General features: G+C 39.5%; 1 protein-coding gene across 2 annotated transcripts in view; it reads left to right on the forward strand.

The window, feature by feature from the left end:
• Nucleotides 1–15,201, forward strand: part of LOC117210750 (transcriptional activator cubitus interruptus) — a 145,961-nt gene that overhangs the window by 111,381 nt on the left and 19,379 nt on the right. For both annotated transcript variants that reach the window (XM_033454060.1, XM_033454061.1), the window contains exons 2-3: nt 10,411–10,679; nt 11,582–11,671. In XM_033454060.1, coding sequence (XP_033309951.1) covers nt 10,411–10,679; nt 11,582–11,671 — 359 coding nt within the window. The remainder of the gene's footprint in view (nt 1–10,410; nt 10,680–11,581; nt 11,672–15,201) is intronic.

The raw sequence follows: 15,201 nt of genomic DNA on the forward strand, positions 1-15,201 counted from the left end.
CGTAACGAGCTCTCGAAACGCGCCATCTCCCCGTGTCTCCCCCTATGGACGAATTCTCCCCCGTGACTGCGTGTATCCGCTTTAAATGAATTAGACTCACGTACTCGCGAGGCGCTACGGAGCGTTCGAATAGCCTATAAATAACGCGCTAGCGCAGAGCGGCGTTAGGCCGGATTTTCAACGAAGGAGCGGCTTCGATCGAGCCGCGGCCACGGCTTGCATATCGATGCCACAGCGACCGTGCACGCGTGTAAATATCTTGATTAACGAGGCCCTCATTTAGCCCTGTCCATGGTGTTCCACGAGGAGAGGGAGGAAAGGGGAGGCCGTTCAGCCGGCCACGAAAACATTGTGGCCAGTTCTCACGAGACGGTCGGGTCGATTAAGGGAATACTTATGGGCCGAGCTGTCGCTCGATGAGTCGTTTACCGAGAGTTGTTGACGAAGAACACGTTTCCTTCGTGCGATTCATCGTACGGCGTGAACGACTTTTTCAGATCAATGTAGCTTTCACGCGGGTTTTGCTTTCTTACGTGTAATCCGCGGAGGTTGAAGATTTGACGGGTTATAAGGAGGATGATCAGCATAGTGTTCGGTTCTTTTTAGATTTATTTGCATTTTACATAGGTTTTGCCTTTTCCGGTGCAGTTTGGGGGGGGGGGGATTGAAGATTTTATTGATTACGAGTGGAATTTGGAAACGGGGTTGAGCTTTATCAGGGTATATTTTTTGTAAGCAACTTGGTCTTTGCATAGATGTCTTTTTTAGTCGTTATGAGCAGGTTTGAGACTTATTTATTCAGTGTAGTATTAACTATTTGCTAATTTATTATAGGTGAGTCGAAGATTTTCTAGATCATAAGTAGAATTTGGAAGCGAGAATAAGGATTAGACGTTTGGAAATGAATTTGGTTCCAACGTGGATTTTGTTATTCGGTTGCTATAATTTGGAGTAGTTGAAGATTTTGTAAGATAGAATTCGGGGATGGACATAAGGATTAAGTTTTAGATATAGGTCATTAGAAGTTATACGAGTGAAATAAGCAATTTATTTTAATCGACTTCAAATTTAATAGGACATTAAATCGAATACAATTAGTGTATTTACTATTATTATTATCAACTCTTAATTCGATATTACGTATATATTATAAGTGTAATATTCTCAAAAGTGTAACATCACAGATTACTTCATAATTTGTCTGTAACTAAACAAGAAAGCTTTTGTCAGGAAGCTCGAAAAGAAGATGAACTCGAGCAGTCGTGAGGAACGCTAAATATAAAGCCTCGCGAATGAACTACGACCCCGTGAAAACGTCGTTTAAAAGACTATATCCGTATGAACGAGGAGAATAACCCCGTGCCACGATGTTTCACGACTTTTCGCGGTAAGAAATTCTCGTGGCGCTTTTCGACGCTCGTTGCGCGAGGCGTCCATGGCATCGTGCCAACCTTGGTGAGATGAATTGCGGACAGCGTCCACGAAATTACCAGAAAATCGCTGAAATTGACGGTGTGCGTTTCCATTAGCGCCACGATCCTAATATCTCCGATATCAACATTCGTATTTCACTAATTATAGAAAAAAAAAGATATTAATCTTAACAATCTAATGAGAAAGAAACATTTCTTCATAAAAATTTGTCGAATAAGTCGAATTAATCGACTTTATTGCTTTGTTTCAATTTTGTAATACAAACACGTGATTTATACTCCATTTGCGAAAAAGGAAATGATTTATTTGCAGAAATTTCAATACGAATATAAGAAAATATCGCTTTTGGAATCTACTCGCTTTTCTCTGCTTTTCAATTTATGGAATTAATTAGAATTACTTATACAATGAAAATGGAAAGGGAGAACATATGTATGCATATCGTACTCCTTCTTTCTTTGACAAAAGCCAACATTAATATTGCCAAAAAAACCTGCACATTTCTAGCAGTTGTAAAACCAAAAAAACCGAAAACTAAACCAAAGAACCTAGTAGTTCGAATGTTAAAACTAACAAAGTTAAATATTCTCTTCAACCTGTGAACTGTTTTAAACATTGTCTGATCATATCAAGCCGATACTACTAACCATTCACTAAACTGCCTAATAACTCAAATTACTATGTGCAATAGACACTCTGTATGCAGGAAAGCTAATTACAATCAATTATATGACGAGAAAGAACGTTTTACCAATATAATCATTCTCTCACGAATTAATAACATCGCGGATGAACTCCAACACATTTCACCCACGCACGACACCTGTCGACTCTCATTATAGTCAACTGTTTAGAGCGTATACCGCCTCTTCGATCGCTACCAACGTTAGTCGATCTATTTCCTCCTTTCTCGACCAGCTTAAATCAAGAATAGATCTCAGTAGCGCGGGTCGAAAAAAAATTTCCTCGCCATTTTCCCCGCCGGATAGTTGGCTCGTTTTCTTTTCGTAGCCGCGTTTGAAGCGCGTGCCGCGTCGTCCATATGGTTTCCTTTGCCTCTCGATCATCCCGTGGCTCACCGAGCCGAGGGAATAAATATCATAACCTGAAACCCCGTGGAAGCGTTAGGCTCCCAACTTAATCCGAGGCAAAGCCGCGAAACTCGTCCCTCGCCGGTGTTGGTGTTTAGTCGTCTCGAGACGGCCGACACTTTGTCAACGTGGGATTTCGCGTCGTTCCAGTGATTAGCGAAGCTTCGTCGTATCTTCGTGGAAACTTCTTGTCTACTTGTCTGCTTCGCGACAGAGCGGTAGGTACGTGAGAAGTTCGTTTAGTCTTGGTGTTGTTAATCGTGGAGGATTTAGAGAAGACTGATTCCGAAAAGGGAGACGAAAGAGATATTTTGGGAGTTTAATTTTAATTGAGAAATTAGCTTTGGATGTTAGAAGAATTTTAGAATCACTGGAACGTATATCTATTCAGAGATATTTTATTATTCGTTCGCATTTAACGTTACTTACTTACTACCTTAACGAAGAGTGCTCTATATTGAAAATAGTAGTGTTTTTAAACTTGATAGCTTCGTGATTAATTTGTGAATGATTACGTACTCCCTTAGGAGTTAAAATTGACGTAATAAAATCGTTTTGTATTCGACTTCCAAATTATTTTGAACGATGTTCTGCAGTTTGAGGAATCTGATATTTTTATGGAAGTCTTGAGAACTTGAAACTCTGCTAAGAGTTTTGCAAGTATAGGAACTGTGCAGATTTTGAAACCATATAATTGAAGGTTGCAATATTAAATATTTCGAATTATTTGAAAATTTTATGCTTTGGAGATAAATGGTATTGACCATTTCTAAATCCGAGGACTTTTTTCTAGCGAATATTCAGATTTCTTCGAAATAAATAATAATTTCCCAAGACATACAAAGCGCTCTTTAAAGTATTAAAGGACTATTGAAACGCTGGAACTGATGAATCAGCAGAAGAGAGCGGGAAACCAAAAAATTCCAAGAACTTTCATCCGAATCCTGTTTCCTTTTCGACCAGCTCTCCGTTTTACGAAACGGCAGGGAAACCCGGCAGATGTTCCTGAACAGCGCCTCGCTCGCCTCATTACCACGAGTCGCGTTAATGAGCTTGTGACCCTTAATACTTCACCCGGCTTCCCTTCTTTTTCTGCTGGTCGAACATAAACCGACTAAGACGTAACGAAGGTCGCGATAAATACCAGATTATCTGCAAAAATAAGTCAGAACGTGCGTTGAACTCGCTAATATTTCCTTTTTCATCAATTAAAATCAATAATAATATACTGCTTTTTATTCTGCCTCCGTCATGTAAAGACGCCAAGATTGCGAACTTTAAATATGTAATTGGACAAAATTATTGTAATTACGATTTAAGTGGAGGAGAAATTGGCTAAGAAAATATATTCTATTTACATTTCGTGCAGCACTTTTTGTACATACGATAAATCATTAACTAACTTGGGTTATTCGATTGGAACTATTCTTGGAACTTGCTGTAAACCACAATTGAAAAAACACTTCCATTTAATTTTTCATTTCTCTTTTATCTTCCATCCTTTGTTCTCCATTACATTTGGAGAAAGTTGAAATATTGTTTTAAATACCATAAATTTCAGTATTCCTAAATATAAATATTTTCTAAAAAGTAGCAAATTTGTCTTTCTATTTTTAATTGTAAAGTACAACATTGAAATTGAATTAAAGTACGAATTTGAAAAGCAAAATTTGTTGTACTTTTGCTAGTAACGTCGAAACATTACTTGTTACACGTTTCAAAGAGTTAATATAATTTCCATGTCGGTATCCTCGATAAAATTAGTATCAGCGAATTAGTTTTAGCGGAAAATTTCTCATAGCAATGGAGAAGAAAGAACCAGGGAAAGGAATCGTCGAAGGCCGAAGGAATTTCAAGAAGAAGCCAGCCTTGCTGGCAGACGGGCCGTAGATAAAGATAGATGCGTCGGTTTCCGGCGTGACGAGTTAACGACTCGAGTTTTATCTGTCGGTCCTCCCTCCGTGTCCCTTGTTCCTCGCCGACTTTCAGGCCTGGAAAGCGTGGAAAGGGAGAGGAACAGCGAGAAGAACTCCGAAAGAGAAATTAATAATAGCTTAATTGGAGAACGGAGCGGTATAACGGAAGGGATAAATGGTGAACACGACGTAAAAATTTTACCCCCTCGTACCGAGTCAAAATGGAACCCAGAATCCATAAACACGAATTTCACAAATACTCTAATATCAACGTTTAATCCTTCGAGTGGTAAATAGCCTTAACGTGAACTTTTTTTAAAACTGACATGGTATTTGTTATGTAAATGAAGAAGATGAATTTGTTATGAACACCAATGAAGGGTTAAAAGATTAAATCCTCGCGTGGGAAACATATTTTCTTCTGTCTTCTTTCTGTTAAGAATCCGAAATGGAGATATATACTTCACTTATACGTAAGTGTCTGTGTATACGCACATGAAGGTAAATGAAAAGGTATATTTGTTAACACTTACTTAAAGAATTTCTCCGATTGTAATAAAAAGACATAAAAACACACGTAAATATATTTTTTAATTTCTTAAATTTTACGAAAGTTTATACCTTGCAATTTCTTGATCAATTCTAAAGGCGAATAGCAACTTCTGAGACTAGTTTCCATTAATATCCGAGGGAACTTCCATTGGCAAACTACGTGATTTATATTTTCATTTGCAAAATCGCATTTTGAATTATTTATAGCAGCTTTGGCTAATTTATCGTGACAATAAATTACCGGACCTCTTTTAATCTCTCAGAACAAACAAAAGAATCTCCGACCAACCGCTACAAAAAAAAAAAGATCATTGCCAAATAAAAGTGTGGAAAATGGAAATAAAAAAGGCGAATCTCTAAGAAAGAAACGACACGTGAAAGAGGTTAGAAGGGAGAAGTTAGAACGAAAGTGAACAATGCAAAGATTCGATGGTGAAAAGAGAAGAGGAAGAGGCAGAAAAGGAAGAGGAAGGAAGAGAAAAGGAAGAGAACTGGAAGGCAAAAGCGTATGTACCACGAGTCATCTGGCACTCAGCAGGATTCGAAATAGAATCGGTCTCGTTCCCTCCTCTCTCAGCCTGTTATTCTCCTTCTCTGTTGACGAGGGAACCAGCGACTAGAAAGCTACGGGCAAAAAGACGTCGAGCCGACGGGGTCGACGATGTTTTCATTGTAATTATGTCCCCTGTTCGTCTGGCCGTTCTCGTGGCCAAGCTTTTTACAGCCACGCTACTAAGCAGCCTGTCAAAGCGTCCTAATTTTTGTCCCTGATTCCGTCATCTCTACGACCCCGTTCTAATTCATCGTCCAGATCTTCACTGAATCTGCTCCGTTTCCTGGGACGATGAAAGCATCTTGTTGTTTTAGGCCGTTCATTCATACTCCTAAGAAAATTTATGAAACGTTTCTCTGAGCCGTTATTTTAGATTTCTATGGATCTGTGGCAGTCCGTTGCGCTTTAATTTAACGAATAGGGCAGATACGTTAATGTATCCTATTCTTTATCAGTGTTTGAAGGAGACATCAGAGGTTTGTAGGAATCTTGTTAATCCTTTCAATGAATTTAGAATTTCTGTCGTGAACTGTGTTGTAAAGGACATCTGTGCTACATGTAGGTATTAGGTCGTCTAAAAAGTTTCTTTCGTTTTATAAGGAAACAATAGATGCACAACAACAGGAATTACGTATGATCCATTTCGTTCTATCAAAATAAACATCACAACGTTGGAGAGATTAGGTTTCATGTTTGTATAAAAATGGGTTGTTGTAAAAGACGTGTCTGTAAAAGAAAGACACTTTTCAGACAACCTAATATTTACGATTAGTTTTTATCTTATACAATAGAATTTCGAGAAATAAGTGGAAAATTATCGGCAGTTTCTCGAACGAAGCTGTCACCAAATTTGTTACGCCCTCGTTCCCAATTTTGGGGAGAAAATAATTACATAAATGCAGCTCTGAAGTATAGAAGAAAACATATCTTTTCGCTGTTGCAGGGATTGAGGTTTTAAAATTCAAACGTTGTGAATGTTAATAGCTGGAATAATTGTTAAATAAGTCCATAAAATAGATCGGAAAATAGTCAAACACGTTTATAAAAATATATCATATAGATTAAAACGTATCGAAATCCTGAGGGCACCGATCTTGAGATTGGGACACCGTTAGCGCAGAAACGAGATGGCGGAGCGGCGGTTTTCTTCATTTTTCGGAAACGATATGTTGCTTATTGTGTGACAAACTTGTTAACACGGGGCGGCCGCGTAAAGCAGGTAACGAGTAGGCAGTAATCGGGATCCGTGGACTTTAAGTAAAGTCAAACAGTCGAGCCGGTTGTCTTTGCTCAGCAAACTCGCGCCAGTGCGGAGCCAATATTTAGACAGGGACCGGCTCAAACATCGTAATACGCGTTAAAACGTTATGACACGCGCCAATTGCTGTCTCTATTTCCCGTGGTTCCATCTTCGCGCCTGCAGCTTTTCACGCGACGCCATTTTCTCATTCCTCGGAACGGAACACAGCGGAGAATGAAAATCCAATTAACGAGAGGTAAAACAATTTTGGCATTGAAATCTACTTTAGTTTTGATTAATGTAATTCATAGGATAGGCATTGAATTAATGAATCATCGAGAAGATTTTTTTTTTTTTTGGCAAGGAAACATAGATCTGTGGTGTATTTTTCAGTAAAATAGTCGAATTATGAAATTTTTCGTTATTTTGTAAATATAAAGAGAAGGTTCTTTAAGAACCAGTATAATTTTCAATTTCAACGCAATTACTATTAAAAGGTAGGATTGAAATTTCCAACATTATACATGTTCAGTTTATCATTTTGTCACGAGTCCTTTTTCCAGAAATCTCCTCGATTTTCGCGTAAAGATCTATTTTAATTTTGATTAATTTAATTCGTAGAATAGTTTTGAAATGAATAGGTGACGATTTTAATATAAACGTAGTACTATAGAGAGACGTTTTAAAAAATACCTAAGACGAAGTTTGTAACGAATGGAAACAAAAAACTAGCTGAACTATAGAATTCGTTCCCTAATTTTCTCTCATGATATAATGAACACTCCATAAAGTTGTTCCTGTTGACACGGGCAGTAGGAACGCGTCTAGTTTCCGAAGCATACGTTGCCGGGATAAAAATTTATGGCCGAAAGAAGGGTGAACGTAAATATCAAGAATTTTTACGGTGGAACACGTACCGGAATGCAGGAAACAGCCAAACAAACTAATTTAAAAGCAGATGGTGAAATACCGATCTGTGATTTTAACGAACTACTCTGACTTCTACGATCCTTTAAATGTCTTCACTTCTGTCTCCACGATGGCTGCCTTTACCATATGGAAATAAATGTAGTCATTTCTGTCAGCTGTTGGCCGAGTATTTGTTAGAAAGTCCGCAGACAAAATAAATCTGAAATTTGTAGAGTTTTCGCTACCGCAAAGTTTCTTTTATGGGAAGTTCAATGATATTTTCGTCAATACTTTGATGTCAATTTTGTATAATATTTAAATTTCTTTCATATTTTTATATCGGAATCTAACGTTAAGAACACCAGTAAAATATTATGCACAAAACTATCCGAAGCACGCAACAGATTCCAAGAACTAAAGAAAGTATTCGATTCGGAACAGAGCAGAGAAAACCTCGTGAAATTTATCAACTCGACGGACACATGGAACGAGGTTTAGACGCAAGCAAAACCGTCGCCAATGGCCGTGTTGTCAATGCGACGAATAAAAAATGGAAAAAGAAAGAAAGAATAATAAAATATCAGCCTCCCGGATGCTACGGGTTATAATTTGTTTAATAATTTAGCAGAACAATTTTAATAACTTACAAATGACTTTCCTCGTCCGATCGAAAATTCTCTATGGAATTCCAAGGAAATTCCTCGGGTGCACGACCTTGGCAGTAAGTTACACGAAGGCTCTCGCCTCGATGGACGCGCGAGGTCCTCTCGCTGCGTTTCCAATAAAGATCTCAGGCCACCTGACGTTCTTTGCGATTCCACGAAGAATTCTCGGATCCTCGAGAGGAGAGAGGTGCTCGTAAAGAGGCACTAACGACTAAACGGCTGAGAGAACATCTTTGAAGGTACGAGACACGCGCCATTTCCTGATGATTCGAGCGTGGCGAATGGCCGTCAGTCAAAACGCGAGCCGCTCTATTCCGCGAGGATCAGACGATTCTCTGCACCCTTTGTTGTCTTTCGTATCTCGACTAGAATAAGTAACATAAAGGGGCGTTTTCGTTTTTGGATCACAGTGTAAAGCCATCCGACGTGTTCTTGCTCCTTTTGCGAACGAATATTATTCGACGCGTCACATTTCCTTGGAAATGGTCGTCTTGAGAAGTTTTAGGGGATGAAGAATTATTTAGGTTCAGTTGTAAATGGAGAATTGCTTTGCACGATTCTTCTTTTGATGAATGAGTTTTAAACGTCGTTTGGCTTCTCATTCGAGACGAAGATTAAAGATTCCAGTTGCCTTCTATAATATCTTTTACAAGGCAAGCATACGACTTTTCTGTTAGAATTTTGTGAATATATTTGTCAATGCTTCGGAAACGTTTACAAATCTTTTTCGTAAATACAAAAAAGAACAAATTGATTTTCTCGAGAACTTATAATAGAAGAAGTCCTTTAAGATAATCAAATTTAACGACATTGCTAAGTAATTAGATAAACTGTTAAGTAAACAAATTAGTCACTAACAATCATGGATACATTGTAATCGTCAATTCATCAACGGAAAATAGATGAAAATAAAATGTTGAAAAATTCGCAAACAGACCGGCGAGACCGACGACAATTTTCAAAGACAAACAGCACCGATGACACGAGACACGCGTCATTTCCCGATATTCCGTGCGTGACGAACGGTCCATAGTTCAGGGTCGAAAGCAGAGCGCGTGGCACAGCGTGCTCGCGATTCTTGGATGGCTTTTTCTTGTTGCCGGGTACCTCGAGACACACCTTTGTCTTCTGGTAAGGCACCGAGCAAAAAGGAAAAATCGTCGAATCGCTTTCGGGAACACGACGAGAAACAAGCTCGACCTTGCTAGAAGACACCTGTTCTCTTCAGCGTCGACGTCGGCAAAAATAGAATGTTTGACGAAGAGACACGCGCCATTTGTGGCGGCTTCGAGCGTGGCGTAATTTCATTCGTTAAACGACCGTTTCCTCTCTTTGCATTGTCCTTTCGGGATGATTAATCTGCTAGCTGAATTACATCTCTGTTTCGAGAAGGCTTCTTTGTTTCTTTAAGCGAGGACCTCTCCGAGGTTTGACAGACGTCGCGCTGATTTCGTAGATTTAAGAGCGTTTCCGAGAAAGTTTATAGCTGTTCTCTGGGAGGATTAGAATTTGCGATGCCCTCTTTTTCACTTTTAAAGTTTTAGACTTTAGTTTCCGTGGAAGAATTAAAGTTTTGGAATATCTAACGAGTCACTGAACAAAATAAATTGATAATTCCATTTCTTAACTATCTTCTTATTTTGTTCAAGCGTTTGGTTAATATTTCATCGTTTGGAGATCAAATGTTAATTAGTCTCGATGATGTTGGTCAGTTTGATTCCGCCGTGGGTCAAACCTCTCTAACGTTATTTCTACCGATTACGTGATTATGCTACTTAAACACATTGCAAGATTCCATTCGTTTGATTGCTAAACTCGTTGCTCGTACGTATAGGCATTTATAAATACTGGCAGCTCGTAATTCATACTAAAATTTCATACTAATATCTTATCAGTTCGATCATGCAGAAAGGTCCTAAAGGTAAATATTTGAAAAACCATTGAACCACACAGTTTCGATTATATCGACAATCTGCATTTTATAATCTGCAGGACAGTATAAACCTTGTAAGGTTGAAACACAAATTGACAGAAGGATTAATTGTTTCAGATTGTCCAGCAGCACGACGGCGATCGGTAGTGCAGCCACCGGTGGCGGTGGCGGAGCAAGCAGCGGTGCTAGTGGCGGCGGTGGCGGTGGCAGTGGGGGCGGAGGTGGCGGGGCAGCCGGCAACGGGACTTCCGGCGGTGATTTCCTCCGCAGAAGTCACCCCCTCTCGGAGCATACGGCCCTGCATCCCGCCTACCGGCTCAACTACATGGACCACCTTTACCACCAGCTCCAGGCCTCCACGCACAGTCCCAACGCCTCGTTACACGGTAATTACCTTGGCTTGTACTTGTTCCGAGATAATTAGAACGATAGCGACCGGGGACGTCGCCTAATTTCGATCACGTCCCCATCCAGTGCTTGAAACTTATTCGCCATCGAACATCCTACCTACTGACAATGAACGTTATTCCTATTGTTAAGATAATAGATGGGACATTTTTTAAGTTTCTAGAGAAATTGGAGGTTGAATGATTAAGATAAATACGGTAGGATAACGCATACTGATGAAGAGAATTATCAGATTGATATTGCGAAGAGCTTTCTCGGAAAACTCAAACGAATGAAAAGGGCGATGAAGATTAATTTTAAAAACAGTCATATAGAAAAGTTCGTAGATGCAGCGAGTGGGTATAAATTAATTTTTTGACCAGTGTATACAATAAAATGAATGTATGCTTGTAGAATATAAAAATAACTAGAATAGAATAGAAGAGAGATGTAAATTAGAACAAAGGTTTGATTAAAATCGCTATGAAAATTGTATTTATTTTTATTGAGTTTAACAGATATCAAAAACCAACAACTCGAGTCTGTATTTTTATCCTGAACCACAGGCGACGTTCATTTTGGTAAATCCTTCAAGTTAACGTTCGGATATCCTATCGATCTTATTTCAATCTCCCCCTTTCTCTGTTGCTTCTTTTTTCTCGATAAACGTAATTAAGGAAGTAGAGGTACGCCATCTCTGGTATTAAACGCAGGGAAGTTGTAAAGAGCCCGCATTTCCGCCGGAAGAATGTCTTTGAGGATCGAGGCTTTTGATTTCGTTAGACGTGCCATACGATACGGGATAGTATTATTTCCTATTTAAAAATAGTCGAATAAAATCTTGTTTTTTTTTCTACTGTCTAATCGCCTTTTTTTCTTTTCTTCTTTGTAATTTTTCAAGGACTGGGTGGTTTGGGGCCCGAGTACCTTCTGCACGCCGCAGGACCAGCGAGCACCCTCGCTTCTTCAGAATTCCCTTTCTCCATCGACGGTAAGTTGTGAATCTTATGTTAATAAAACATCGCGAATATAGTAGTAGGGCAAAGCTGCCTTTAAAATTTATTAAAAATCGGAACACGGTATCTGATTAGCGAGATTAATCCAACGCGACAAAATCGGTAAGATCATTGACACTCGACACCGTTTCTTAGTCTCCGAGGATCGAAAATTTCTCTCGACATGTCAAGCTTAAATGTTCGATCGTTTCTGTATAAGATTTTGTAAATTTATTATACAACCTAACCCCAATCTGGCATAATTTGGTTTCAAAATGATCCTTTACCGTCGATGCTACCAGATGTTAGTGACAATCGCTAGAAAAGAAGATATCGCAATAGAATTCCTAATATCTAAGGAATTCTAAATTCTAATAATTCTAAAAAGGAACCAACAATGATATGGGTTGGCTTTGAACCAGTGACAGAATAAAAAGATGCTATAATTAAGAAGCACATAATAGTTAAATGAAATTCGGAATTAGTTGTGGAACTAACGATAATTACCAAGAATAAGAAATCGTGGAAGAATTCGTAATGTAGCACAAACGCGAGATAGTTGAAAGAGTGAAGAACCAAGGCCGATTTGAACGGGTTAAAAATCTCGAAGCATGTCGATTCGACGAACGAAACGAGAAACTTTTTCGTCGACTGGTTCGAGGACGACAAGTGAATCTAATGAAAGATCCTGATGCACGGTACGCGGCGGCTAGCCGTAGGTGTAGCAGCACTAGCAGCAGGTAGGAGATCGACCGGTTAAGAGGCCGAGAGGCTAAAAGACGACTGAAAGGGTAAACGGGGCCTCGTTAGTCGCCACCGCCGCATAATTGAATCGACTCGGAGCGACACGACCTCATTAACACCTTAGCGCCTACCCTACAGGTTGTCTCACGTTTCTTCTTCCTCTGCTTCGTTCTTCCCCTGTTTCTCTTCTCCCTTTTCGCCCTCTGCCGAATTCTTCTTTTACCGAATTCGCCACGCCGTTACGTTCGTGACGAAATTCTTAATTCGATTTATTTGAATATCGAGAAACCGGGACACGAAGCGTAAAGATGTTTATGGAATTCTTCTCGCGTTATGTTGCTTGGTATTTTAGTTTAATTTAAACCTAGGAAATATTGATAAACACATAGATATTATACCGTCAAATAGCGAAAAGAAACGACGAAAGTTTAAAATTAGAAGTAGTGAACCTTTCAAAATGAGAGATTACAGAGTTCGAACTTTTGGGATTACCGAGACCATGCTGGTGCTTTTTCACGAAATTAATATGAATTATCATTGGAATAGAAATATATTTATTTCTTGTTACTAAGTTTCGTCACAGTATGTCACGATTAAAACCATTTGCATCGAAGCGCAGATTAAAAGGTACCAGTTCTAACATTAATCGAGTGCCATCAAACTAGACTTAAATTATTCATTAAAAACCATCTCTTCTTTTTTTTACAAATCCACTATAACGATTTCTATCGCGCAAGAGTTACTAATTCATTCTACGACATATTGTACATCCACGATATGTTTTCAATTTACTAAAATCTTTTGCAATTCCTTCGAAGATTTCAATAAAAATCAATGTAAACCTACGTCAAATCGAATAGTCACAAATCGAATATGTACCATTTCATTTTCATCCTACCAAATTCTTCTCTCTGATGGTAAAAGTCACTATGATTTGGTGATTTGAAGCGACCTGTAGCGTTGCAGCGTGCGCCGAGGCAGCGTCGGACGAGCCGCGTCGATCGGAGTGGCCGATTGCACCAATTTACATGTCTCAATCCCATGTTAGCCTCGCGAGGGGTGAAGAGGGGCCAGGGGATGGAACGTACGGAACGTGTAGAGTCCAGAGGGTCGTGGGTCACGAGGACGTTCGTCTCGGGACGAGGGGGATCGGCGAGAATCGTTCGCATATTCATTAAAGAGCTCGAAGCTTCTCCAACCCCCTTTTGAGACAGATAAGGCGATCGGTTCGTCCTCTGTCTCTGTGGAAAAAGTGCATCGAAAAATCACGTCGGTGTTAAGGGGATATTCTTGCGTGGGCTTTCGGCCGATTGGCTTATCTTCAATAACGTTACGTGACTTGTAAATTGTAAATGAATATAAAAATACTTTGTAACGGTTGAATTACGAGGCGAATATTTATGAGTCGTATCTTTCTCCTGATGAACAGAAATGCATAGAAGTTGTCAATGAAATTAGAGACAACCATCTAATAAAAAGTACTCGCTTCTTAGATGTTAAAATCATAGAAATTTAGACACTTGAAGCGATAATGACAGGAAGGAATCAGTCTTCGTTTCTTCTTCTTTCTTTTGCGTTCATTTGCCAGAAAAAATATATTTCAAAATCTTTGTTCATTGTAAAAATCTTTATTATTTGTAAACTCGGCAACTGAAATTGGTGTCAATAATCTATGAAGCTAATTGCTCTCATAGGAGCTCCCAAACAGTTCGTAGCTCCCGAGAGAACTATTTTAATTGTTCTTAAATTAATTGAACCTTAACCGCTATTCGATATACGCGCGAGTCTGGTGCAAGGAATCAACCTATGCGTTAGAAGAACTCAATTACGAATGAATAGTGAAAAACGTATAACAAAATTTGATAGATCAGATGCTACACTGAGTCTTATGGAGAGCAATCGCAGTTGACATCGCCTCAGGCACAAATTATAAAAACTGCACAAGTGGCCAGTAGCTAAATCGTGCAAAAACGAAATTCACCGTCGTGGTGGACTGAGAACAAGTTGAAAAGAAGGACAAGGCACAGGTAACCGAGGAAAGGAGGCCGAACGACCTCGATAAAGCCACGAGACCATCGAGGAACCTTAAACGTTTCAGCTCATGCGGAAAAACCGCACGACATTCCATCTTCTTCTCTTCCATTTTCCCTCTTTCTTCCTCACCCTTTTCATTCGTTCGGTTCGCTCGTTGACCATCGTAAATTTGATCAGTGCTCGAATTAATAATCAGGCGAGGGGATAAAGGAGCGCGTTCGCGAGAGGCGAGGAGCTCCAACCGCGAGTAATTCTATACCCGTTGTGCGCGAACGAGCGATCAACCGAGTGGAAACCGAGGAGAAAGAGCTGCTTCGAGCCTCCTCGTGGTCGGTCCTGTGTATCGCGTTGCTCGTGCGACACGAGGAGATAGAGAGAAGCTCGAGGAACCGGCGGAGGCAGTCAGAGCGGAGGAGAGTAGAAGCAAAGAGAAATCGACGAGGGAAACAGAATGCTGCGATTTGGAGAAAAAATTTGGTAAATGAAGAAGCTGCGGGTGAAGGGATATATAACGATGGATGAAGAAGAAGGATAAAAATTGGAGAAATTGTTGAAATTAATCTCGAAGAATCGGAAAAGATGTTGCAGCGATATAGATTTGCCAAGCCTTGAATCAAAGAAAAAAATGTGAATAAAGAGGAAATTAATAGAGGAGCATAGAAAGAACGAAAGAGAAGAGTTCATCGAAAGAGTGCAAAGTCGGGAAGTTTAAACAAGTTTTCGAAAAGTCTATGATACACGATTCAGT

The sequence above is a fragment of the Bombus bifarius genome, unplaced genomic scaffold, assembly GCF_011952205.1.
Source record: "Bombus bifarius isolate JDL3187 unplaced genomic scaffold, Bbif_JDL3187 scf7180000008212, whole genome shotgun sequence".
In the NCBI taxonomy this organism is placed as follows: Eukaryota; Metazoa; Arthropoda; class Insecta; order Hymenoptera; family Apidae; genus Bombus; species Bombus bifarius.